General features: G+C 38.4%; 1 protein-coding gene across 2 annotated transcripts; it reads right to left on the reverse strand.

Annotated features, from left to right (window-relative positions):
• Positions 1-1,179: 1,179 nt before the first annotated feature.
• Positions 1,180-24,450, reverse strand: MED1 (mediator complex subunit 1). 2 transcript variants are annotated; one of them, XM_006176363.3, is made up of 17 exons: positions 24,209-24,450; positions 22,173-22,279; positions 19,943-20,021; positions 18,584-18,638; positions 18,347-18,479; positions 17,614-17,642; positions 15,608-15,679; positions 14,642-14,716; positions 14,065-14,138; positions 13,620-13,709; positions 12,610-12,721; positions 11,987-12,111; positions 11,606-11,724; positions 10,630-10,831; positions 8,891-8,986; positions 8,658-8,763; positions 1,180-7,603 (listed from the first exon to the last, which is right to left on the reverse strand). In XM_006176363.3, the coding sequence occupies exons 1-17, from the start codon at positions 24,231-24,233 to the stop codon at positions 4,363-4,365; spliced, it is 4,740 nt and encodes a 1,579-aa protein (XP_006176425.1). In that variant the 5' UTR covers positions 24,234-24,450; the 3' UTR covers positions 1,180-4,362. The 2 variants fall into 2 exon arrangements, with proteins under 2 accessions (XP_006176425.1, XP_032313801.1); XM_032457910.1 differs by lacking the exons at positions 18,347-18,479; positions 22,173-22,279; positions 24,209-24,450 and having other exon boundaries at positions 19,943-20,022.
• Positions 24,451-25,240: the final 790 nt, after the last annotated feature.

The following is a 25,240-nucleotide window of genomic DNA, read 5'->3' on the forward strand; positions in this document are numbered from 1 at the left end:
GCCACTGCGCGGCGTAGGTCTCCCTGTGCATGGATCAGGAGGACAGGTTGCCCTCTGCTCCGGGAAATTGCAATGAGGCCGCACCTCGCGCCTTGGGGGTCAGGGGGTGCAATGCTGGAGCTGGGCGACCATTTCTTTAGCTGGGGGAGGGGCGCGCATTGGTGGAGGTGGGGGCAGGCTAGGCAGAAGGCCTTTGGCTTCCCCCGCCCCTCTGCCGCCCAACCGCCGCTGGCACCCAATGGGCTCTAGTGCCTGCCCGCCCTCCAATCAGGGCCCTGGTTGGTGAGAACCTGATCCTGACGCCATTTTGGCGGGAGAAACAAGCGTGTCTGAACGAGTAGGCGGGGGCGCTTGCTTATTGGAAACTAAGACTTTCATTCTGACTGGCTCCTTCTACAGAAGCTACATTTTGTTATCATGTTATACTTTAGCAACTCCAGCCCACAAAGTCTCGAAATTATCTAATTTCCAAGAATTAAGGAATAAATTTACCCTTAGAAGAGAGACAAAGAATTATATCCCAAAGATAAAATATTAGAAACTGTATCATAAATTCCAGCAGTTCTGCCTGGATCAGTTCTAATTGTATTCCAGAGCAAATGAGTTTGTATTCATACCATTTTTAATGACTAGATTGTTACGAATGTCTGATTAAGAGATGAGCTTATTTGAGAGCAACTGATGCTGGAGATCTTTGAAAATAGGCGTATTTTAGCTGCAAGGCTTATTTAAGCACTTTAAATATTTTTTTAATCCTAGAAAGGGCTTTCTAAGCAAGGAATCCAGCTTTAGAAACTCATTCTCAAACCCACAAACCCAGGTCTAGATGTTCTAGTCTCCTCCTATCCCATTTACTTTTAATGTTATTGCTTCACTTCATCCATATAAAAACAGCCTTTTAGTTGCATCTCATCTAAAAGCAGTTTTCTCCCAAAAAGAACTGCTGATGAATTTGGAGACTAAGGCCTGCAAAAGGTAGTAAAACTAACTTGAGCATATAAATCAAATGAAACTTTCACAGGTCTGTTTCCCTAATTTCAACTATTCTTTCCAGTTAACTCATTCAAGGAATACTCAGGGAAGACTTTTACTTTTGTTAAACATTTTTTTGATTGGACTTTTAAAAAGCTGAGTAAATGAAAATTATTCAAAGGTAAAAATTTATTACACGTAGGCATGTTGCTTTTTATCAAAGAAATTTATTTGCATGTAAATAAACAGGTCTTTGTAATGTTTTGGGAAAAAAATCCCACAGATTTGTCTACTTTCAAAAAATGAAAAACCCCAAAGTATTTACAGAACGGCCATACGCACAGAAAATCAAATTTGAAAGATTTTTTAGAAAAGACCCTCCCCAACTGCTCCTGATGTACATTTTTAAAACTCAAAATTTAAAGGTCAGCTTTTACAACTGAGCATGTTTCCCAACCTTGCTTCTGAGATGTTACGTACTTCCAACCCTTCAAAAAACTTAACTCAAGGGTAGAAGTAAGGGGGGAGAGGAATTGAAAAAAAAGGGGGGGGGGGTCAAAGAAAGTTAAGATTGCCTAGATTGTGAATGAGTTTCCTAAAATGGCATCTGCTTTAAGTGACTCGTGGATACTATGACTCACTGGCTCCCTGGAAGGGTTTCTTCTGAGAATTCATAATAGTGCTGCACTAAATTTTCAGACCTAGGCCTTAAGGAAAATCTTTCCAAGAGTCACCAACCTCAAGTCTAGTTTTGGCAATTATATTCTGCTTCATTCCCACCCCCACCCCCCCCCCCAAATACTTGTTTTTGAAAGACACTGATTTTGAACCTGGAATCTTCATGTACATCAGAGCAGATTTTCACCAAGAACCCCTAACATGAAGCCAAAAGACAGAAGAGGAATCAGGTCAAACTAAGAATACGTAAGACACCAGCAGCAGAAGATAGGTAGAAGTTGACTTCATGTCCTTGCCGTCTTTTGAAACAGGAGAATGAGTACACCTAGACAGGAGGGAGGTGTCCCAGGCTTGATTTATTCTGCCTCTTCTCCTCCACCCTGTGGAGAAATGCAGTGCTCCCTGGTTCTCAGGCAGGGTGAAGCAGTTTAGCCCCGGCTCCCTGTTAAGCAAGTTCAGATGCTGGGTCAGTGTGTGGGGTGTGCCCATCGACAATTCAGGGGCTTATCCTTCATCCAGATCCTAACTCGGGATTCTTTGATCTGGGATGAAGACAGAAAGAGAGAAAAAAGCTTCCCAGTTTACTCATTTTGGTATTTGTTGGCTCTGCTTGGGGGAGCTGAGCCCCTGATACTATGCAGTACATTCCCGTAAGATTATCCCCACCCAGAACAAACTTTAAAACAACTTTTTTTTTTTTCCTGCAGAAACCAATGGGATAGGATTCAAAACTAGGTGAGAAACTTGTGAGAAATCCAACCTGGTTGTATGTCTGAGAGGCTGCTACTGTATCAGCATCACAAGATAAAGCACTCTGGTATCACCTTGCCCATGTCCTCCTTAGTGTCACCCAAGACATTGACTCTGATACGGTAACCGATAACTTTTCTTGCTCCACTTTGCAATGTTTCGTTTCCTACTTCTTATTACCTTGGGACACAAAAGTGGCAGAGTTGTTGAGAGCTGATGACCAGAAAAGGGAGAACACTAAAGGAAATCAGAGACAGTCAGGAAAGAAAGCCAAAGCTGATTTTTCCAACTCTATGCTAACTCCAACCTGCAGAAAGAGCTGAATATAGAAATCTTCAATATCTGATGAAGTCACTCCATTTATGACACACATACACACACAAATGAATCACCTGGCTTTTTTTTTTTTTAATCCAGAAGAGTTGTGCTGGGGATCGTGCCCCGTCCTGCTGATACAGATCCTGAATGGAATCATCAGGAATGGCACAGTGCAGGTGTCAAAATCAAAGTAAGGCCGCAGAATTTTGAGAGGACCCTCCAAATACTGAGAACTTGTGTTGCACTCATGGTCTCCTGGATTTCCAGATTTATGAGAAGGGCTTCTTATTGATGTCCCCCAGGATCCAGACTCAGACCTGTTCCTCCAAAAAGGTCCAATTGTGTTGCTACATAGTAGCAAGGGTTTATCTTCATGCCCACCTAGCATTCCAGGCCCCCATTACTTCAAGTGAGCTTGAAACTGTTTTAAGTGAACTATGGCTGCAATTTTTTTTTTTTTTTTTTTTTTTTTTTTACTGTTTTATCTAAGGGAGCATATAGTGGAGTGATTGAAGTCTGGACTCCTTATCCTTGTGATGAAGAGAAACAAGGAGCCCAGCTCTCAGGAATGGCATCAGTTCTCCTACAAACAAAATGCTGGGATGTGGACTTTTGGCACATTGTGGAAATAGGAGAACTATTAATTCTGTAATGGTTTTCATGCCACTGGGTCAGGGAGGCTGCCCCACATTAAGCCTTACTGCATCTGAAAACAAGTTTACATCCCAAAAAGCCAGCCCAGTTTTTTTTTTAAAGGAAAAAAACTATAAATCAATACCTCCACAGGGAAATAACTCCTAATATTCCTATGATGTCTGAACCCTATGAAAAACTTCCTAAAATAAAAATACCATTTTGGTTTTTCTACTTAACTCCAAAGGTGGGCTCTGACTAATCTGCTTGGGCTTGACACTACGGTAACCAGCACAAGCTACAAGCTCCCTACCACCAAATAAGCCTCGCTCTTCCACCTCCCATCATTTTGAACTCTGAAGCTTATAGAATTAGAAAGAAACACTGTATAAAAGCAGATAAAGGGTTAAAATATTACAAATAAATAGCTAAAATCATCTTCCCTCCCCCAATCACTCCTAAGAAACAGACACCAAACATTACTTAAGTGTCCAAAATAACCAAAGTCCTTCATTTGCCCATGCCTCAAATGGACAACTGCCTAAACAAAGGTGAACAACCTTCATGCAAATGCATCAAGGAATGTATTGCTTTTTCATTTTCTGCCCAGCCCTTCAAATACATGCACTGAGTTTAAAACATGGCCTAAAAATGGAAAAAGGGAGAAAAAATATATATGAATATTTCCCACAAAACTGTTTCCCACCCTTCCCTCTCCCTAAGCCCTTCCCACCCCCTCCCTTTCATAAGCAAGTATTTTAACTTTTTTTTTTCTTTCCTGGCAAAGGAACACGTGATTCTTGGTAATCAGAATGAAACCTTATGGTCTCTTTAGTAGGGTCTGGCTGTGCCCTTCTAAATTCACCCAACTCATGTCAAAGCCATGCCATTTAAGATTCTTAAACATGAAAGCAGACCTATCTGACTCAGCCCTCATGGTGGTTTGCCTATACACTTATTAGTTTTGTTTTGTTTTGTTTTCTGGCCATGTTTTTAATCTTAAAAAGGTTCCTAGTTGCCAATCAAGGCCACATCCATAAGATCATCATCTTCCTCCCCAATCATAAAGTCAGGGCTGAGCCTTGAGGGCCTGTCTGTAGATAAAATTGTGTTACTTGTCATAGACAAGGACTGGTCTGAAGAGATGGGTGATTTAGACCAACTCTCTGGCTTGATGCTATGAGATTTTTTCTTGTCTCGGTCTTTGTCACGGTCCCGATCCCTATCTTTGTCTTTTACTTTCTTCTTTTCTTTTTTGTGCTTCTTATGCTTCTCTGTGCTGTATTCTGGAAGAGGTCGGATGCCATCATCTGAGCTGGGACTGTTCTGATAAGACTTCTCTGCTATGGAGGAGCCTGACTCACTTTCACTGTCCAGATTCTGGGGGGTGTATGCTGGTGACTTACTGTGGCTGGGAGAGCCACGCTCATGCTTTGGAGTGGAACCACTGATGAGTGGAGAGCCATAGTTTTTGGAAGAGGCCATCTGAGGCCTGAGCCCTTCTCCACTACTTTCCCCAGGTTTCTGCAAAGTCACTTTGGCTTTAATGCTGGGGGATCCCCCATCGTGCTTGCTGATGATAATTTTTGCCACACCTGTGCTCCCCACATTTTTTGACTCTGAGGTCTTCTTAGATGAATCCACTGAGCCCCCCGAGGTGGAAACTTTTGATTTGTCTTTATCACTTTTCTCACGCTTGCCCTGGAACTCTCCTCCTGACATGTTATGTTTGGAGGATATAGGATGGCTAGAAGAATTTGTGCTCACCCCCATTTGGCCATCCATTGGGTCTTCACCCCCAGGACCACTGGTGACAACCCCATGCTTCAGTTTATCTATGACAGCTGTTAAGGACGGCTTCTTATTCCTGCTGGGAGATTTCCCTTTGGAACCCCCATGCTGGTTCTGAGAGGATGACATGGAAGAGCCACTTGAGGAAAAGGAAGAGGAAGATGATGTACAAGAGTTAGAAGATGGAGGAGTTTTCTGAGACAGTGAGCCAGAGGATCCTAACCCTGAAGATGACTTCATGCCAGTGCCTGAACTAGTTCCAGACATATGAGAACCACCAGAACCTGAACTGATAGGGGACTTGGCTTTAGAAGATGGGGGAGTACCAGGAACAGGTTTCATTGGAGAGGCAAGCTTATCAGAGCCTCCAGGTGGCCTTGAATGGGAAGGGGATATGTTTGGTTTACTTAAAGAAGGATTCATAAGTGATGATGGCTTCCCTTGAGGTTTCATCTTGGTGCCGCTGGAGCCACTGCTCAGTCCATGCTTGGTAATAGGAGAGGAGCCTGGCTTTCCCCCAGACTGGGATGAATTTTTGGACTGGCTAGATCCAGAAGACCCCTGGCTAGAATATATACTGCTACTTAACTTGGAACTTGATGAACCTTCTGATTTACTGCTTTTCATCTTGCCTGAGTTGGAAGCAGAAGACGAGGAAGAATGGCTATGGTGGCTTTTACTTCCCGAGGAAGACACAGAACCACTGCTGGTATACTGACTGTGAGAGGAGGGCTTGCCCACCATCACAGTTCCCTTAGGAATCTGAATAGTGATTTTAGGAATGGGTGGAGTGGCAACACCTGGGGGAGTCTGAGATCGTCCTGAACTGCCTGGAGATTTGGATCCACCTGTACTAGTAGGTGGGGTGAAAGGTCGGTTAGAAGAACTGTGAGATGGAGACTTTCCCTCAGTGTCTGCCTTCTTCCTCTTTGGAGGCTTATCTTTGCTTTTGCCATCATTAGAAGGGGTCCGACTGCGTTTCCCTGGTTTGCTGTCTAATCCTGGCCCTGACAAACTACTATTACTGGTGCCATTGCCTTCCTTCACTCTCTTTTGAGTCTTTTCTTTCCCTATGTCCCCAGTGGTCAATAAAGGACTCTGGCTACCACTGTGATGCTCCATAAGATCTGCAGGACCCAAAGCCTTACCAGCCACTGCTATAATACTGAAATCAACTGTGTCAGCTTGGCTGTTGCCTTTAAACTTAGTCTCCCCGTTATCACCTCCAAGCATTGGCACCCCCAAAGTATTTAGTGCCTGAGAAGCAAATCCTTTGAAATCATCATTATCTCCACTTTGGCTGCTTTCATCAAAATATTCTTCTCCAAAACCACTTTGGCTCTGGCTGTTCAACAAATCAGGATTGAAATCTACTCCATCAGGAAAAAAATGATTAGTAGGAGAGTCACTACTGGGGCTTCCAGCAGCATCTGCAATAAGGTCAGCTGGATCAGTGTATGGATTTTCATTATTATTGGTTTGAAAGACATCAGGGTCAAAGAGGGCACTCTGAGAATGCCCAGAGCTTGAAGAATCTCGAACAGGGGTGCCAATGGGTGGACAGTCATCACTAGTGCTGGGAAGCTTAGAAGCTTCTTCTGCAATGTCTGAAAGGATATCAGTTACATCTGGGCCAATGCTGTCTGAGCTGGACAGTCGGACCATCCTTTGAATACTGGGTTGGGGGTGAGGTACTGGTTGTGGGTAAGTTGTTGGGGGAGTGCTACACTGGCTTGGAGCTGGAGTGATGTGTGGCGTATCCAGCGTGTCAGTTGTCATGTTGACATCAAAGATAGGGTTCTGTGAGTCAACATCCATTGAAAATAGCTCCCTCTGAAAGTCATCTTCAGTCTGGTGCTTGGGTTTGTCAGGTGGTAATCTTGAAGACTTCTTCTTCTTTGTCTTGTTGCTTCCCGAGCACATTTCCATCCGGGGTGAGCCGGAAGAGGAGTTCTGCCTTTCTAAAGGGCTGCTTCCATAAAGGGTTGAGAAATCCTGGGCAGGGTTATCTTTAAGAAGGTTCATGAGCATCGGGTGGTTCTTGGTGTTGCCGGCCATCGAAGAGACAGGTGGCGGCGTGTGATGAGGAGGGGTCGGACTCGAGCCAATGGTAGACCCCCCGTTCCCTGTGATTTGCAACAAACTGGTAAGAATTGGGTTCTGAGACACCTTGCTGAAGTCCTCCCCATGGCCCACCGACTCATGCCGATCTTTGATGCTCATGCTCATATTAAACAAGGTGGTAATGGGACCCCCCGGAAAGGTGTTGGTTGGTGTAGTGGTACCACTCATTGGGTTGTTGCCTGTGGTCATGCCATACCCTGGGCTGCTAGCCGGGGGCAGGTTCTTTTTCACCATGTCTTCAACTGTCTCTGCAATGAGGGACAGTGCTGGGGTGTCGGCCTGAATGGTTTCAGCTTTCCTCCGAATAGCCCTCATCGTCACAGGGATGGACATACATCTGTAAAATAAGATAGAAAAACAGTTAACATTGTACTAGCTGCTAAATGAAACCAATTTTTCATTTGGGAAAACAGGCTTTAATTTTGCCTGAGACTTAGATATGCAAAAAAGTTTGCAGTAAGCAGTTTTTAGGTAAGGCAAGTAACCCAAAAGGCGGAAGCAGTTCAAATGCCACCAAAAACAAATCAACCATTAACAAGAGTCCAAATAATCAGATATCATACTGCACTAAAATAAAACTGGTAATAATGAACCCATAAGAAAATGTCCTCCTTTTTGGGGCTTCACATGTGAGTAATGGGATATATGACTTATCTTAACTGATGAAAAATCTCTTGATTCATCAAGTTCTAAACTTTAATGGCTGAGATCACCCCAAAGCTATACTGTGAAGGGAATCTTTTTTATTTTAAAGCAAAGCACTTTTTATGTTATACATAAATTTATATTTATAAACATGTTTGAAAACATTTTTCTCTAGAACATGTCAGCAACCTTTCTTAAAGGGCCAGATAGTAATATTTTAAACTTCTGAAGATCATATGGTTTCTGTCCAACTACTCTGCCATATGCACTCAAAAGCTGCCATAGACAATATGGAAATGAACAGGCATGGCTGTGTTCCAATAAAATTTATTTACTAAACAGACCACTGATACCTGCTCTAGAAAAATCTCAAAATTACATATTAATTTTTCTAGGAAGCTGACCTATTAAGTATCTTCCCACATACTGCCATTTGACATGTTACATATGTTAAAAAATGACAACAGAGGAAAAGTGAATAAAAAGATCTACATCTTATTTCAGCTGTCTCCCTCATAAAAAAACGCTAATGTTAGGCCTGAAGTTACCTACCTTACTGCCTATTATCCTTATAAAGATATTTATAAAACCCAAAATCATATTACTTTTGCATCCAAAAGCAGAGAAGGGTGAATTTAAAGCAGTGACTAAATGCTTTCCTCCTAAGTTTCCAATTCACTAATACTAAAGACAACATTCCTTATACACCTTTTAATGGGACTCTGTTGGAAAAGGGCCAGTGCTACCTTTGAACAACTTTGGCAATGAAGTCATCTGTGCAAATGAGTGCATCTGACAGCCCCTTGTACAGTTTACAGCTCACATGTGTTGAGTCCTGTACATCCATTACCACTGAAAGACAAAATATATAGGAGGTATTTAAGATAGTTTCAGCTTTAACCTCTGACTTAAAAAAAAAAAAAGATAAAGGGACCAAACTGCTGCCCTAAGAGAAGTGCTAGCCACCCATTTAACTCACCACACACCAGGGAGTCATTCACGGGGTGCTGAAAAGATACGCTGAAACGGGACTCTGAGAGGGGACACACTTCAAATTGGAGAAGCCCAGGAGAATCTAAAAGGCAAAGAAAAGGATCAACCAAATCATCAACCAAATATAAGACTTGAGACATGTAAATAGGAATCCCTAATTATGAAATTCTTTCTCTCCTTCATTGGAAACTAAATCCCACACATATGTTAAATAAACAAAACCTACTGTATCATCCACAAGTGACCAAAGGAATCAGATTCCAAGGAATGTGCTAGTTTATGTTATAAATACTCCAAAACAATGAAGTAACTAAACTTCAGGGTTTTTTTTTAATGATAGCATTTAACCTCTAAATTGATAAAGTCCTTGGCAGATACAAACACCCTGCCTTGACAGTGAATTCTGAAGATAAATGTGGCCAAGAGGAGTTTCTCATTCTGTTGATAAGCAGATATCACAACCACTGCCATAAACCCTACTTTCTATCAGTGTTTGCAGCTGTTAGCCATACAGTCCGTAGTCTGATAGAGGGGCTACAATGTAAAATGATATATTTATGCCAAATACACATAAATGTAAATGTCATCATCAGTTCCGAGGTCAAACAGGCTGGCAGCTCAGAGACAAACATCATATACTTTCTTAGGAAGAGAGCAAGCATCTCTGTAGGAATAACTTCATAACTATTTTACAAAAACTCATTTTTAAATGCCCTCAAGCTATTTGGAGAATTCTCCTAGAATTTAAATACATGAAATAGAAGGGCCATAAGCACACTTTCATATGCTCTGTGTTATTACTCCAACTTTCCAAAATGTCTCACTTCTAAAGCAATTCTTATTCCCATAAAAGACCACTCCTGATTTACCTTCCCTATTTCTTGTCTACCTTCCCTTCCTTCTGGTCTACCATTTGCACTGATACATCCCTATCACTGAAGTGCTTTACAACTAAAGTAAAATATTAACCATGGTTAACTAGAGCAGCCAAAATTCACATTGAGGTTTCTAACAGCAAACTGTTTGAAAAACATCAGCATTCCAGAATCCTGGGAGAAAAGGAAAAAGGCAGAGGTCTCATCCCTTTTTAAGCTATATTATTTCTCCAAAGAATGGGGAGGAAATATACTCAGAACTAAAAGCTGGGAAACACTGTCCTAACAACCTAAAATGTAGGTATCAAGAAATCCTCTCTTCCTATAGAATCCCAAATTCTACTTTATGTATCTGCTGCAAGGTTCAGGCTCTTAGGTACCCAATTATATCACTACATGCAGAAAAAGACTAAGTCCACTGTAGGAAAAAAACAAACAAAAAACCACAGTGGTTTCCAAATGTCAATTTACAGATTGGGTCTATCAAAATTATTTGTAGAGCTTAAACTAGATTCCCAACTCCTCCCACAGTTTCTAACTCAGTTCATTTGAGTATGGAAACCAAGTATCTGTATGTATGTATGTATGTATGTATGTATGTATGTATGTATGTATGTGTTTATGTATTTATGGGGGGGTAGGTTTACTTATTTATTTATTTTTAGAGGCAGTATCAGGGATTGAACCTAGGACCTCGTGCGTGCTAAGCACGCGCTCTACCATCAAGCTGTGCCTCCCCGCCAAGTAGCTGTATTTTTAAGCAGCACAGGTGATATGATGGGCCACCAAATCAGAGAATTACTAATCAGTTTCCAGTTGCCAGTAAGTATATCAAAAGGAAAGGTAGTACCTTCTTTCAGAATAGTTCTTTTGACACAGCTTCCAATTAGGGTGTTATAGGCCACTTGGTGTCTGATTAGATTCAGGATAAGAGGAACTCGGCCAGGGTGCTGAAAGGTGATTTTGCTAACGAGGGTTCCCTGTAGACTTCTGCCATCTGGGAGAGGAGCATCCTTGTTGAGGAAATAGCAGTGCTGCTGACCTGGGAGAGCCTAGGCAAAAAGAACAAAGGAAACAAAGAGTATTTACTCACCCACTGTACTCTAACCACAAACAATCATGGGGGGTCGGGGGGAGAACCTACTCCTCAAAAGTCAGCAATTTCTTGGTGAATAATAAAACTGCAGTGAATTCTTTGGTCATCTGATGTTAAATGCCAATTACTCATTTGGCTGAAAAGACCCCTTTTTTATAAATGTTCTGCTTGTGGTTTCCTAACCTAGCTAACATAAAAATTACCTCAGAAATCTGCATAAAGGAGTTTCCTGAACCATAAGTGCAAAAGCTGTATTTTTAATAAAACACCCTATTATAGTTATAATGGAGCCAGAATTTGGGTACTAATTTAGTAGACTACTGTCAAACAGCCAAATAAATTCAAGTTGTGGTTCTGAAACCTTCCTTAACTTACTCATTCCAGCATTTTCTTCTTTGTAAGTACTTTCCAGATTATAAACTCATGGCGCTTGAAAGAATTTAACAACAAGAATTCTTAACACCTACTTATAAGCTTATAAAAGTTCAGAAAACTATTAAGAGACTTTCACCTGAAATTTCAACAATGAAATGTACATTGTGTCCTGACTTTGGAAGTTCGTTCTCTTTCTTCAGTATGTTTCAGAGATTTCCATAATTTCCTATCTGACTAAGGAAATAGGGTATGATCCAGCAGTCCAAAAGAATGTCATCTGACCTCAGTAATCCTATAAAGGAAGATTCTGATCTGGAGTCCAAACATAATCAATAATCCACAGGGCCTTACTTACAGCATAAAATCGCATGTTGTGATTCAAAGGTATGGGGTCAGGATCCTTTGACAGTTCAAATTGAGTGATCAGTTCATAGAGAGGTACATAAGTTGGCTGGGTTTCAAACAATGGAATTCCTGGAAAAACAAAGATCAATATGATGATCACAGTAAGAGCAAAACATTGACAGCTCAGTTTTCCCTTCATGACTTCTACTTCATTCATCCATTTATTGAAAAAGTACTTATTAAGCATTTACTAGTACAAAGCGCCACGACATCTATACCCATCAGTACTTTTCTGAGGCCTGCAAGACTCAAAGAGGTCTAAGATAATCTGAATTTGAAGTTTGCTTTTCATTTTTATAACAATTATTAGTTCCTGATGCTTAAAACTCACCTGTGCAGTTCTGAAGTTTCTGAACAAATGCTCTAGATACTGGGATTGGCTGGGGAAATTTCAAGAAGAAACAGGCAGGAAGATCAACACTGTTGGCACTGGTGATTGAGGAGAAGGAGGGAGTCCTTGAAAAAAAGAGTAGAGGATTGGGATTTTGAATTGATGTGAAAATAAAAAATCTGTACACCTATGCTCTGTATCATATAAACACATACTCACAAAGGCTATCAAAAGCACACACTTTGAACTTTCTTCCTCCAATTCCAAAATATCCTATTTGTTAACAATACAGTACAGTATTTTATCAAACAAATATCCTAAGGGATGTTCTCTAGTAATTACTCTAGCATAACTCTAAATCAACATAAAGGTCCGTAAGAAAATCCCACAGAGCAATCATTAAGCCAGCAGAATCAGCACAGTTCTCTGCTTTCTCTCTCAGAATAAGAATGTGTTCCATGAGCTGACTTCAAAGTGGAACATTCAGATACTGAAAAGAGAAATTAAATGAACAAAACAAAAAGCCCATCTCTAGAAACTCAATTGGGGGAAGAGCCAAGTGAAAGTAAGAACTTAAAGTTGAAAAAATGGACTTTGCTACCCTAGAATTATATTTAATTTACCATTTGTTGTCAACTGGATGTGACCCCATAATTAATGGTGCAATTGGGAGTTTATACATAGCAGATGTTCCTTCAATTGTCACTGATGCATTCATGCCCAAAGATCGAGGAACTGCGAAAAGGAAAGAAAAAAGATAACACAAATAATAAGAATCTTAACATTAAAAAACAAAACAAAACAAAACAAAAAAGCTAACTTCTGCATAATCTGTCCATCCTAATTTGTCAGATACTATGATACCTGTATAACTTAGAAATGCTAGAAGTTACCTTTCTAACCAACCAATATTTTTCTCTGTCAGTAAATAAAATACAGGAAATAAAGCAGTCCAAGGAAAAAAACATGTAAAGGCTCATTACCAATATTTACTTATTTTCTCCAACTTCAGAATGCATTTAAATAGAATTATGGGGGGGAGGGTATAGCTCAAGTGGTAGAGCACATGCTTAGCATGCATGACGTCCTGGGTTCAATCCTCAGTATCTCCTCTAAAAATAAATAAATAAATAGGCCTAATTATCTTACCCCCCCCCAAAATAAATAAATAGAATTACGATTATAGGATAGTTAACGATTGAAGTTACAAGGAGACCAAATGAGGTATTAGGCCATTTCTCATTATGTTCTAGCATATTAAAGTGCAAATTCAAAGTAACATCCTTTAAATTCTTTAGTAAGTTGGCTAATTTCTTTATCTTTAAAAGTAATGATTAATGGGGACCATTTCAAGTCAGATGGTTAACATCTTTTCATTCATTCGTTTACTTATAAAAAGTTTTTATTATTACGTATGTATGTGTATATACATACACATATGTATATACATACAGGTGTGTGTGTGTATATATCAGATGCAACTCTGGTAGAAATAGAAAAATCTCGTAGAGATGGAAAATTTATTTGGGACTGGCAAACCAGAAGGTATGGGCAGGCCCAGGCATTCAAATTTTTAAAAATATTTTTAAAATACTGAGCAAAAGCTTCACTTGCTTTACAGTTAAACTCTTACCATTATTCTCATGCAAAATGATAGGGGATGTAGTCTTATCATCCAGCAGGTCAGAAGGAGAGGCATAATACTTCAAGTTCATTAAATGACCTATGAAAAATAAAACTAATGACTACATCTTTATCAGATAAATTATAAACAAAGTAAAATATTCTCATTCATATAAACCTATATACAAGAAAATAGTTTCATATATGAGGACACATGATCCAGAGCAGTTTATGAAAAACAACAGAAGCGTTAGGTATTGATTCTAGCAGCAACAATTTACTTCACAATTTAAAAAATAAAATTGGGGTAGGGCAGGTGTTGGCATCTTAGAAATCATTAAAAAGACACAAATGACTGGTAATCTCCCTCTTCTTATAAATCCAAGGTGAAATTTTAAGTAATAACTCAACTAAAAGTAGACATTTTTCTAAAGAAGCAAAATAGGATCACATACCCCCACTTCGTGGAGTGAGATAGCCAACACTTCCATGAAGAATCTTATCCAAGGGACCAGCATTGGTTGCTTTCCTGCAAGACAAATGATCTATGTTTGCTTGTATTTAAGCCTTGAAGCTATTCGTGCACCATGTGATAATGAGTTCAGTTCTTAAACATGTAATTCTATCCTACTGATTCTGTCTGTGGGACAACTGTAATTCACCTTTAACAATTGTATTTCATCTTTAAAGTGAAGGGATTATTTCCAAGTATACTCCAGTGTGTAATAAGGTGAACAAAAAATACAATTATACTATTATTTATCAGAAGGGAGGCCAGGTTTGATAAGTCTTTTGATAAAACCTATTAAACATCAACCAACAACTCAGGGATACTGATATTCAGAAAATGGAATGCAATTATTTGGGAAGTGAAAGGAGATGGCAAGATGTAAAACATAGGTAAAATATAGATATATAGTAACATACACCTATAACATATATTAAAAAAAATAGAAGCCTACTAATGCATAGACGAAAATAAAACTTGACCCCAGAAGGGTCAAATAAAAATGACACCTTAGCCAGTCTTACCAATACATAACTGCCATTTTAGATAGGTCCTGTTCTAAGGATTGGAGAGCCAAGTACATTTTAGTCTTCAGTTTGCTAGAGAGTAAATGAAGAAAACCAGAATTAAATAGTTGAAAAATACACACACACACACACACACACACACACACACACACACACAAACACTGAAAGCCTAGAAAGCAAGTCTACGTTGGAAGCAACCAAAATATTTATCAAAACAAAAAACAAAACAAAAAAACCCTTTAAAATGGTTAGAAAAAATCAAGGTGGGGAGGGTATAGCTCAGTGGTAGAGAGAGGTCTCAGCATACATGAGGTCCTGGGTTCAATCCCCAGTACCTCCATTAAAAAAAAATTATTTTTAATTGCATAAATTTAATTATCTTTTGAAAGGAAGAAAGAAGAAAGGGGAGGGGAGGGAGGGGAAGGAAACGAAAAGAAACAAAAAGAAACGGAAGAGAAAGGAAAAGGAAAGAAAAGAAGCCAAGCAGGTTAACAGAATCACAGGTAGGTTAAAAATAAAAATGAAAACCTGGTTCCATAACAACAAATTTCTTTCAGCCTTGAAATTAGTATGTTGAAGATAGCTCACAGATTATAATTTATCTTTAGCAATATAATCCAATAATGCAGATATTATTTATTTAAAACACCTTTAAGACATTAAGCTCTAAGAGTGGGTATAGCTCAGTGGTAGAGTGCATGCTTAGCATGCACGAGGTCCTAGGTTCAATCCCCAGTACCTCCGTTAAAAAAAAAATTAAAAATAACATTGTAAATCAACTATACTTCAGTAAAGAAAAAAAGTTATAAAAAAAGAGTAAGTTGCAAGCTGAGCTACAGACTGTCAGTATGAGTTGAAATCACAAATGAGCTAGGGCAGAAGACTTGGTAAATTTCTAATCACAAAATGGTTTACAGATTTATATTGATTTTTCCAACAAAAGCAAAAAATAAAAATACTTACTTGTCCCCTGGAAGATTATAAAGATTAACAAGACCCTTAAGGTGCTTAGAAAATTCATCAAAATTTTTTTCCCTATAAGGAGTTCAGGGAAGAGGGGAGAGGAAGGAGAATAAAACATACAATTATTACTCAATTTTATCAGCAAAGTGCCAAAAATCATGGTTATAAAAACTAATTTTAATAATTTGCTTTACTCTTCCCCATCCCCAAAGTTTTCTAGAATTGATCAAAAGTAGCAAAAGGGAATGCAATGTTTTCCTTTCTCTGCCCCATTTTTCTGGAGAAAGGTGCCAATAAGCAGTATAAAAGATAGTCAAAGAGACTTCATAATTCATATACTAATTTGCTCTTAAGTAATGAGATGTGGTTAAATACATCACTTTCTTTTCCACTTAATTTGTAACTGAGATGATTGGATGGCATGAGGAAAAATAACTTTTGATTGAAGAGAAAACATAAGTAAAAAAACTGGGAAGATAGAACACTTGCATGTATATGGTAAGAGAAGGAAAATGAACACTAGGAGAGAGATGGGAGGCTAAGAAAAAGGGGAACTGGTACTGTGGAGGCAAACCACGTATTCCAACAAAACATTCCTATGACTAGATTTACCCCAGGAAAAAGAAACTACTACCATGAACCCAATATTCAGGCATGGATTCTTAGCCAAATGAACTTTTGTGGGCAGGCTTAGGAATCCAACACACTCAATAATTCTAACTCTCTATATCTTTTTTCAAACTTGGAAAAAAAATGTCTCTTGAAAGCTAAATTGTTCTGACAATGTCAGATATGTGGTAAGGCATTTACTGAGCATTTATTGAACACTTACTGCCCAAGGTGCCATGAAGAAGTAAAAAGCAACTAGAGGAGCAGCAAAATATATTCCCTATCTTAAAATTACCATCTGTACAAAGAAATTAAAAAATATCAGGTAAAAGCTAATATTCTTTTTAAGGTTCTCACTTCCAAACATGCCTACAAATTAATTTTAGACCACCAGTTCACAAATTAGCACAGGTCACATTAGAACCAGAAACGTTGCCTTCCTGGACTATTCTGGTAATATACCGTTGCTTGATATATTGATTTAATGAATTCATAAAAAGGCTATCTTTTATGTTGCATTGCAGTTTTTCAAAGCTGGTTCAAATTTGGTGTATTTGGCTCTAAGGTCATGAAACTGATCATTGAGAAGGCTGAGTATAAAACTTATTTCCTCAATATTAACATTTTTTCCTAAGATACCTCCATGTGATATCTGGTAAATTCATTATATTTAAAACATAAAATTGATGTAATAAATTTCTCTAATTCCCAGAAAATTAACTCTGGGTTTAAATTTAAGGATGCAAATTTTCACGCAATTCAAAGAGCAAAGATAAGCCAGTCAGGGAAAAACATCAATTGCTAAGAGACTGTCTTCAAGCCTAGCGCTTTACTATGATGGGAACTTTATACCTTAAATATAAAACAATTTTTCTCAAAATTAAAGTGAAAAAAAAAAGTTATTTTCACGGCATAAACTCAATTTTTCTCAAGCCTTCTCTGACTCAATAATTAGGTTCAATTTATTTTTGTTCCACACAGAATTCCTCAAGTTAGATCAGTAGTTCTCAAACAAGAGTGATTTTGTCCTCCAGGGGACATCTGACAATATCTGGAGGTATTTTTGACTGTCATAACTCAGGAGATATTACTGGCAACTAATCGGGGAGACCAGGGATGCTATTAACATCCTACAGTGAACTGGGGAGCCCCCTAGAGCACAGAATATCCCAGTCCAAACTGTCAATACTGTCAAGGTTGAGAAGCCCTGGGATAGATAGAATAGGGTAAGAAATCAAGCTAAGTCAACTCTGAAAGTGAACAAGTACAGACTCTGAAAAATCTTGACTGAGAAAATAAATTTGTTCCTCAGGAAAGTAACTTCTGACTATCCTCAAAATCTAGCTATAAAAGAAAAGCACTGCCAGTGTCAGGGAATATAAATGTCGTTTGCTCACCTTAGCTGCTGCACAAGTTCTGGACAGCTCTGAAATTAAAGAAATTACATTAAAACTTCAAGCTAGTTTAAGACCTTTGAAGACATCAAAGTTTTTCTTTTATTAACAACATGCTCTATAACAAAAAACAGTAAAACTATAGAAGGTCCTTATATTAAGATATCAAAAAGTATCTTCTTCCTACTTGGTAAACCATGGGATTGGGAAATTAAAGATCAAAACATATGAAATAGTTTATAAAGCAATCAACTTTCAGTAGCTTGTTTAAAACATAAGGACCTCTCTTTAAAGCCATCCTTGGAATCCATATCCAACTGTCTGGTTACACACATTTTACATACATCTCTATTACAGGATTTTTCAGAGACATTAGCTATGTACAAGATTATCTGTCTTTCTTGATTGTAAGTTCTTTGAGGATAGGAACTTTAAATTATTTATTTCTGTATCCCCAGCACCTATTGCTCAATTGCGGCTCACGTTTGTTGATACGAAATGGAAAGGGTTCCTCTGCTGTTTCTTCTTGTCAAAGCCTTTGGATGATGTCAGAGATGGACCCATGTTACTCTAAATTCCATTCTATAGCTATTGATGTTGTGGCCCATCACATCATCTCTACAGTGGCTCATGAAAAAACCTAAACCCAAGCTACTTCAAACCCCAACAATTCCTCTTAAAATTAACGTCCCTAAGTAAACCCCACAGATTCCAGTGAAATATCAACAACACATACCACAGGATTCTCCCCATGGTGAGCCACTTTTACATCACAAAGCTGTCCTGCAGGATCTAACTGCACTTCCACATAGAACATATCTGACGTGATGTAACATTCAGTGCCACTGGCACTGAGATGAGAGCCCAGTCTAGCAGGAACAAATCAAAACAAAAATTAATAGAAGACACATAAATAAAGCCACCCAAAGTCAACACTAAGTTAAACATTTCTGCCTACAGATACGCTACTTACCCATTTTGTCTTGCTATAGACTCCAAACGGTCAGTCATTGCTGGTAAAGATGTTACTATGAAAGGATGAAAAAAGGAAATCACAAAGGATGCTCCAAATAACTTAAATTGTATTCTTCAAAGACAGAAACATCCTGAGGCATATATCCATCCTTCCAAAGCCATAAACACATTCAGTAGTTCAAATGCTTATAATCTGCACAAAGTTCATTGGTAAGGTTTAACTGTGGCCTAAGCAGTAATAAAGGTGAAAAAAAAAAGACCTATTCGAAAAAAAATTATTTGACCTTTCTCCTCTCTTTTTCATTATTCATTTGGGACAAGTTATCTTTAGCTCAAAAAAGACACATTTATCTGCTAATGCTAGAATAAGGAAGATTAACATCAAAACCAACATAAAAACAAACATGCTATTTCACAGTGGCACAATTCACAATAGCCAAAAGGTGGAAATAACTTAAATGTCCATCAGTGGATGAATATATAAACAAAATGTGGTATATACATACAATATTATTCAGCTTTCTTAATAAGAGGAAATTCTGATACATGCTACAAAATGGATGAACCTTGAAGACATTATGCTAAGTAAAATAAGCCAGTCACAAAAGAACAAATACTATGATTCCATTTAAATGAAGTATCTAGGGTAGTCAAATTGTTAGAGTCAGAAAGTAGAATGGTGGTTACCAGGAGTTGGGGAGAGGAGAAAAGAGTTACTGTTTAATGCATAATGTTTCAATTGGGAAGATGAAAAAGTTCTGGAGATGGATGGCGGTGATGGTTATACAACAACATGAATGTACTTAATGGCACTGAACTTTACATTTAAAAATGATTAAAAAGGTAAATTTTATGTTATGGACATTTTACCACAATTTAAAAAATAATCAGCTGATTCATTTGTGATGGATCAAAGAAAAATCTGTTTTCACTTTCATTTTCCTTCAAAAACAGTCAAGTAGTAATTATAAGCATGAATAATCAAGCTCATGATTTGAATCTTGTCTGCTTTCCTGAAAACATTCTTTATAAACATTGTAGAAATGTCCATCTTCTTATTGAGTTAATTAGGAGGGAACATGTGAAGTAGAAAAAAAAAAAAAAGAACGTTCCCTGCCTTATAGTTACCCTTCAACAGTTATCTTTGGAGTCTCTACCAGCCTCCAAAATGAATCAAAAATAAATGTTTCTAAAGTAAAGGTAAGAGCTCACTTCAACTCCATAATGAAAGCAAGAGCAACACCTAGCATAGAATGCTGACCTATCTCAATTTATATTTCTAGCATAAGTATAAAATAGTCTTTCCTAAACTGGGAGATTCTAAGAAATCAGCAATATTTCAAAGAGGTTTACAAACCTTTGAGAGCTTTCTGCAACGTCTCCAAACAGCTGACCAAATGTTGGTGCCCTCCAGAACTCATCACAACCCTCTTCTCCTATATTAAGTAGGAAAACATTTGAGGTAAAAACTAACCAAGCCAACAGTGTTTCAGATAAACATACACATTATCCTAGTAATAGTATTTCAGGATAGACTACAGATTATGGCATAGTCCATATACTCTATATTTTCTATATATTCTAGATAATCTATAGACTCTTAACTGTTACTCTATCCATCCATCCAAAAGAGGAAATGCAAACATACATGGATACATCCATTTCCATGAAAGTAGAAAAAGGTACTTTCAGATCTAAAATAAGTTAACTTTCAGGAATAAATTAGGAAGAATCAAAACGTGATAAATAAGATCAACCTTCTACAGAAGAAAACGACATCCTAAGATTCAGTCAGTTAAATGGGGTGGCTCAAATTTGGCAATTCCTAAGTACAATAAGGTGATAAGCATACAACCTAAGAAATACAACCAGATCTTAGGCAAATTAGATTGACTCTAAGAAACAGAGTATGTAGTCCAAAAAAAGCCAAACAGCAAAAAACTCAGTTTTTCTAACCCTATCCAGGGAAGAAGTTTCTGTCTGCCAGCATTCCAGTCCCCAGAAGTGTGAACAGTTTTATAATACAGGGATAGCTTTCCAGGCTTTTCTATGCCCTAAGTCCATCTCTCTTTGCTCTGATTCCACTCTGACAAAACAAACATCTGATTAATTAATAATCTGGCTTCCCTTTTACCTTAAATAGACAAGGAGCCTGTCCACTGCTCTGGACAATAGATACCAGTATTTTAGTAACTGGAAAGATAAACCCTCTGTTGTAAATTAAAAAATTTGCAGTCTGATTTCCATGTTAATCTGAGATTTTGTTAGTATGTCAGTTGTTGAAAACTCTTCAAAATCTTCTGATATACCAATAAAATTAGCTTACTGAATCTGCAAAAGTGAGAAGTAGACAATGGAAGCTATGGTGACCTTCTATCTCATGATGTCTCTTTAATGAGAGTATCATTTATAGACCATATTTCAAACTAGAATATTACTGCCTTACAGTATAAAATGACAGCCTCTGAACTCCCAGACTGGAAAAATTGCCATTCTTTTATTTAAGACTTAGGGAAAAAAAAAAAAAAAAAAAAAACCTTCTATGTACACAATCCTGAGCCAGAACACACATATATTTGTAGAATTTAGTTACAGAAATCTTTTAGCAATATGACACTTTGCCATCCATTATCTCATTTGATCCCTGCAGCAAAACTTTGTGAAAAAGCAAACTGGTATTGTGTATGTCTACTTTCCAGATGAGGAAACTGAGAATCAGAGAGAATAAATAATTTGTCCAATGTCCTGTAGGTAGAATAACTGGAGTCAAGCCTAAAATACAAGTCTATGACAGCAAAGTCTGTTCTTTTACTAATGCTATAGTGATATGACCATTTTAAATTCTAATAAATCTACTAAACAATGTACTCTGGACCCATTATAAGATCTGGTAGAGGAAGGGGTACTTTCATTGAGGTATAACATGTATACAGAAAAGTATATGAATCTTTAATGAAGAGATCCTTGAATTATTATAAAGTAAATGCATCCATATAACCATTGCCCAGGTCAAATCATAGAAGTAAAGTTTTCCTACATCATTTTACTACCACTGAAATCACATGGATGAACTTTTACCATCCAGCTCCCAACCCCGACCCCCTGTCTTCCACTTAACTAAGGGCTCCTCATACTGGTGAATGAATCAGGAAGGAGAAGCGGTACTGTAGAGAAAGAGGGTCACAGAGTAAACAGTTGAAGTTAATAAAATGAATTGCAAACCCTACTAGTAGTATAGATATAATGAAAGTACTGTCACATTAGAATCAAGGAGCTTGACAGGAAGTGAAAAATAAATGTTTCTCTATACCAGTCTATCACACACGTCTCTTAGAGGTGTTATTTCTTAGCACCTCTGCCTAAAATACCCCAGTGTACTATAACTCATGATTAATACAATTTTATAAATATACCTCCTTCTTAGGTAGACTCTTAAAAGCTGAAAGCCTCCGTGTATTCAGGTGTTTTATGGTAATAAAACTGAAGACCCACTATAGTAACTAGTTTGAAAAAGTCTACACAGGGAGTTTAGCTTATTAAATAATTATCTAAGCACAATACTTTATCCACTTCACCACAGTCCTCACCATGACTTGACGCACAAGCTTAATGGTTTCACTCCAAGGTCTATTTTGGTTAAATTTTGCATGGAGGCGTTCCAAGAGAGAACTCATCTTACTCAGCTTTTCCGACTCTAAGATATAAATCAGAAAACATCATTAGAAACTCTTCTTTCAAGACCTTCCACAGTTGTTCTTGCAAACAAAACTCCCATACTTCATCCTGGTAAGAACTCAAAATCTTTTCCAATATCATTTACTTCAAAACATACAAAGAATCCATTTTTAATGACAAGAAGACACACAAACTATGGGTCTAATCTAAAGAACACCATAGAATGGGGCTGCTTTCTATTAAAACTTAATGAGAACCTCAAAAAGAACCATCTCTAATCATGTTCCATGATCAAGACTACCATTTAGTGACAAAATAATTTCATAACATGCGTGAAATCCCTTACATAGTATATGTAGAGCATACATTTAAACATGGCCTTACTATGATTAGTTGGTTTTCAATGTGAAAATACAGACTTTAATTTTTTTCAGTTTTATGAGATCAATTTATAAGTGTTATCAAGAAAACAGGCTGTATTTGCCATTCAGGTTTTTCTTATTTGAATTCAAACTAAAACTGTATGAACAAGGAAGATGTCAATGACTAAAGGATGAGTTTTCAGCAGAGGTAGGAGGCTCCCAGATTAAGTGTGTGAACCAACCTCCAATCCTCCTCTAATTCTCGTACTGCTTCGCATTAACAAGGACCTGTGCTGAAGACCACTGGCAGTGCAAAAACAATATGCCTAAGATGACACCTGTGATGAGGTGTGAATAAGTTAATGTGAAAATAACCATCACACAAAGCAAAATGAGATATACTCTTAAAAACAGAGAGACACATTACTATTGAAATTCAAAGTATGAAAAGTTCATAATTAGTTGTGGGGATGTTACAAAGAAGGTGTCACTGAAAGATGAACAAAATGTCAGCAAAGTTGAGGCAGCAACATCTTCTAAATCAAGATTCAACTCCTTCCTCCAATGCCTCATCTTCTGGAAAACTGGTTTGGGGGCTGTTTCAGCTAGTTTGTAGTTCCAGAGAAATGTTTGGCAATTCCCACTTTTAAGACTCATTCACTCATGCACTATTTTACATGCGGAAGACACAGCAGTGAGCAAACTAGACAAAATTCCTGCCTCATCGAGTTTCCATTTTACACTTGTCATTCTTCTGCACCCAAGGAGTACACTTTTTTCTTCGTCTTTATAAGAATGCTCAAATCAAACTTTTCTGAGCAACTATCCCGTGCCAGGGAGTATACAATGATGAGTAAGGCAAAGTATTGATCTACAAAGCTCAGAATAAATTAGACAGGACAGGTATATAACAGTGTGCTGTATTAGTAGAACTATACCCAAAATGCTAAGGAAGCATTTAACCTGGAGTGTGGAACTTTAGAGAGTCTAAGTAAAGTTACACAGAAAAGTTGTTTTTCAGCAGTTCTTAGTTCAGCCACTGACAAACTGAAATTCAGTGCATTTTAAAAATATACAACAGCACAAGGTCTGAACACTGTACATTCTTGAGAACTGCTGGCTTTTAATATCATAAAGACCTAATAATTTCATTCACGCCAGAACATCTTCCGTGCTGTGATATACAGCTCTGTATTATTGTTTCTATGTCATCATCAACGTTGATATACAGCTCTGTATTATTGTTTCTATGTCATCATCAAGACGTCTCTTCTGAAAAGAGCAAGTTTTAGATTTACTCGCCTGGTCTCCCATCTCTTTAGGCTAAAAACGCTCTGAGGTCCAAGTGACTGCCCCTAGATAAGCAGGAAACCTTTACAGAAGTTGAGAGCCCCTATCTCCCCAAAGTCGGAGCTCTCCATCACCGGGGAAAGCACAGTCAGCATCTAAAACTCACACATACCCCGCCTCCTAGACTCTGCACCCTCAGGAGAGTGGCCCCCACGGAAGCATCGGCCCTCAGCTCCTCTCAGAGATTGGCTCGCCCGGCTGTGTCCCGCCTCCTGCTTTCCCCCACAGTCACTCACCCTCGGTTTCCCCCTGAGCCTTCATCCTGACGGCGGGGAGGGCCTGAGTCCTACACAAGAGGATAAGCCTTTCCCTACCACTAATGGAGGAACCAGGTTGGTTCGGGCTCCCGGGACGCAGGGCACCAGCAGTCCCTACTCGTCCCGAGAATGCTCAGTCTGAAGTCCCCGGCGGCAAGAAGAGAAGGGTGCTCGCGGCCGCCGCCATCTTCCCCAACGGAACTTCCCAAAGATCGCGAGATTAACCGTGATCCTGCGAGACAGAGGGAAAGGGCTGGGTACCAAATATCGCGGGAAATGGTTAATACGTTGCTTCTCGCGAGATTCCTCCCACTGTGTCTTCCCTCGCGGGTGTCTCAGACTTCTCAGTGCTGGGTATGGAGGTTGCCACCTGCGAGTGATTTGGGAAAATTGGCGCTTCGTTTTGGCGTTTAAGCAGTTCGCAAATTAATATCCCCAACTCTCTTTACTGAAAGACTAGCTTTTCAACGAATATGGGTATCAGGAATATTTTATTAAAGATAATACTCTTTCTTGAGATACTAGGTAGTATAATTATTCCATTAAAAAAGATGGTGGCTCTTTGTAACACGACGTCCCAAGCTAGCCCTGTACACTTAATTTACATTTCCTGATTTTCTTTTTAATTTCAGAAATATTTTTTCTTGAGCAATTCCAATGTTTTTGAAAATCTGGGAGAGTTTGTATTAAGATAAACTTGTTTGCAGCAGTTACAGCGTCAGATGCTAGTAATTATATTTAGGGTCCCAAAGGTGTTCACAGTTGATTGTGTCCCTTTTTTGTAATCATAGTGAAAGGAAGCAGTTTAGCCCATACTCTACAAACCAGAAAGAGTGTGTAGTCATATCTCATGTATCAGTAAATCCTCACAAAGAGAAATTTGGAATGCTGAGAAGTTTATGGCCACTGGAACTGAAGAACTAGGCTAAAATGCAAGTGTATTTTGTTCACTGGGTATATATTTCATTGGGTGAAAGTTCTTAGAATAATAAGGCTACTTTATTTTTTATG

This window comes from Camelus ferus, chromosome 16 (assembly GCF_009834535.1).
Source record: "Camelus ferus isolate YT-003-E chromosome 16, BCGSAC_Cfer_1.0, whole genome shotgun sequence".
NCBI lineage: Eukaryota > Metazoa > Chordata > Mammalia > Artiodactyla > Camelidae > Camelus > Camelus ferus.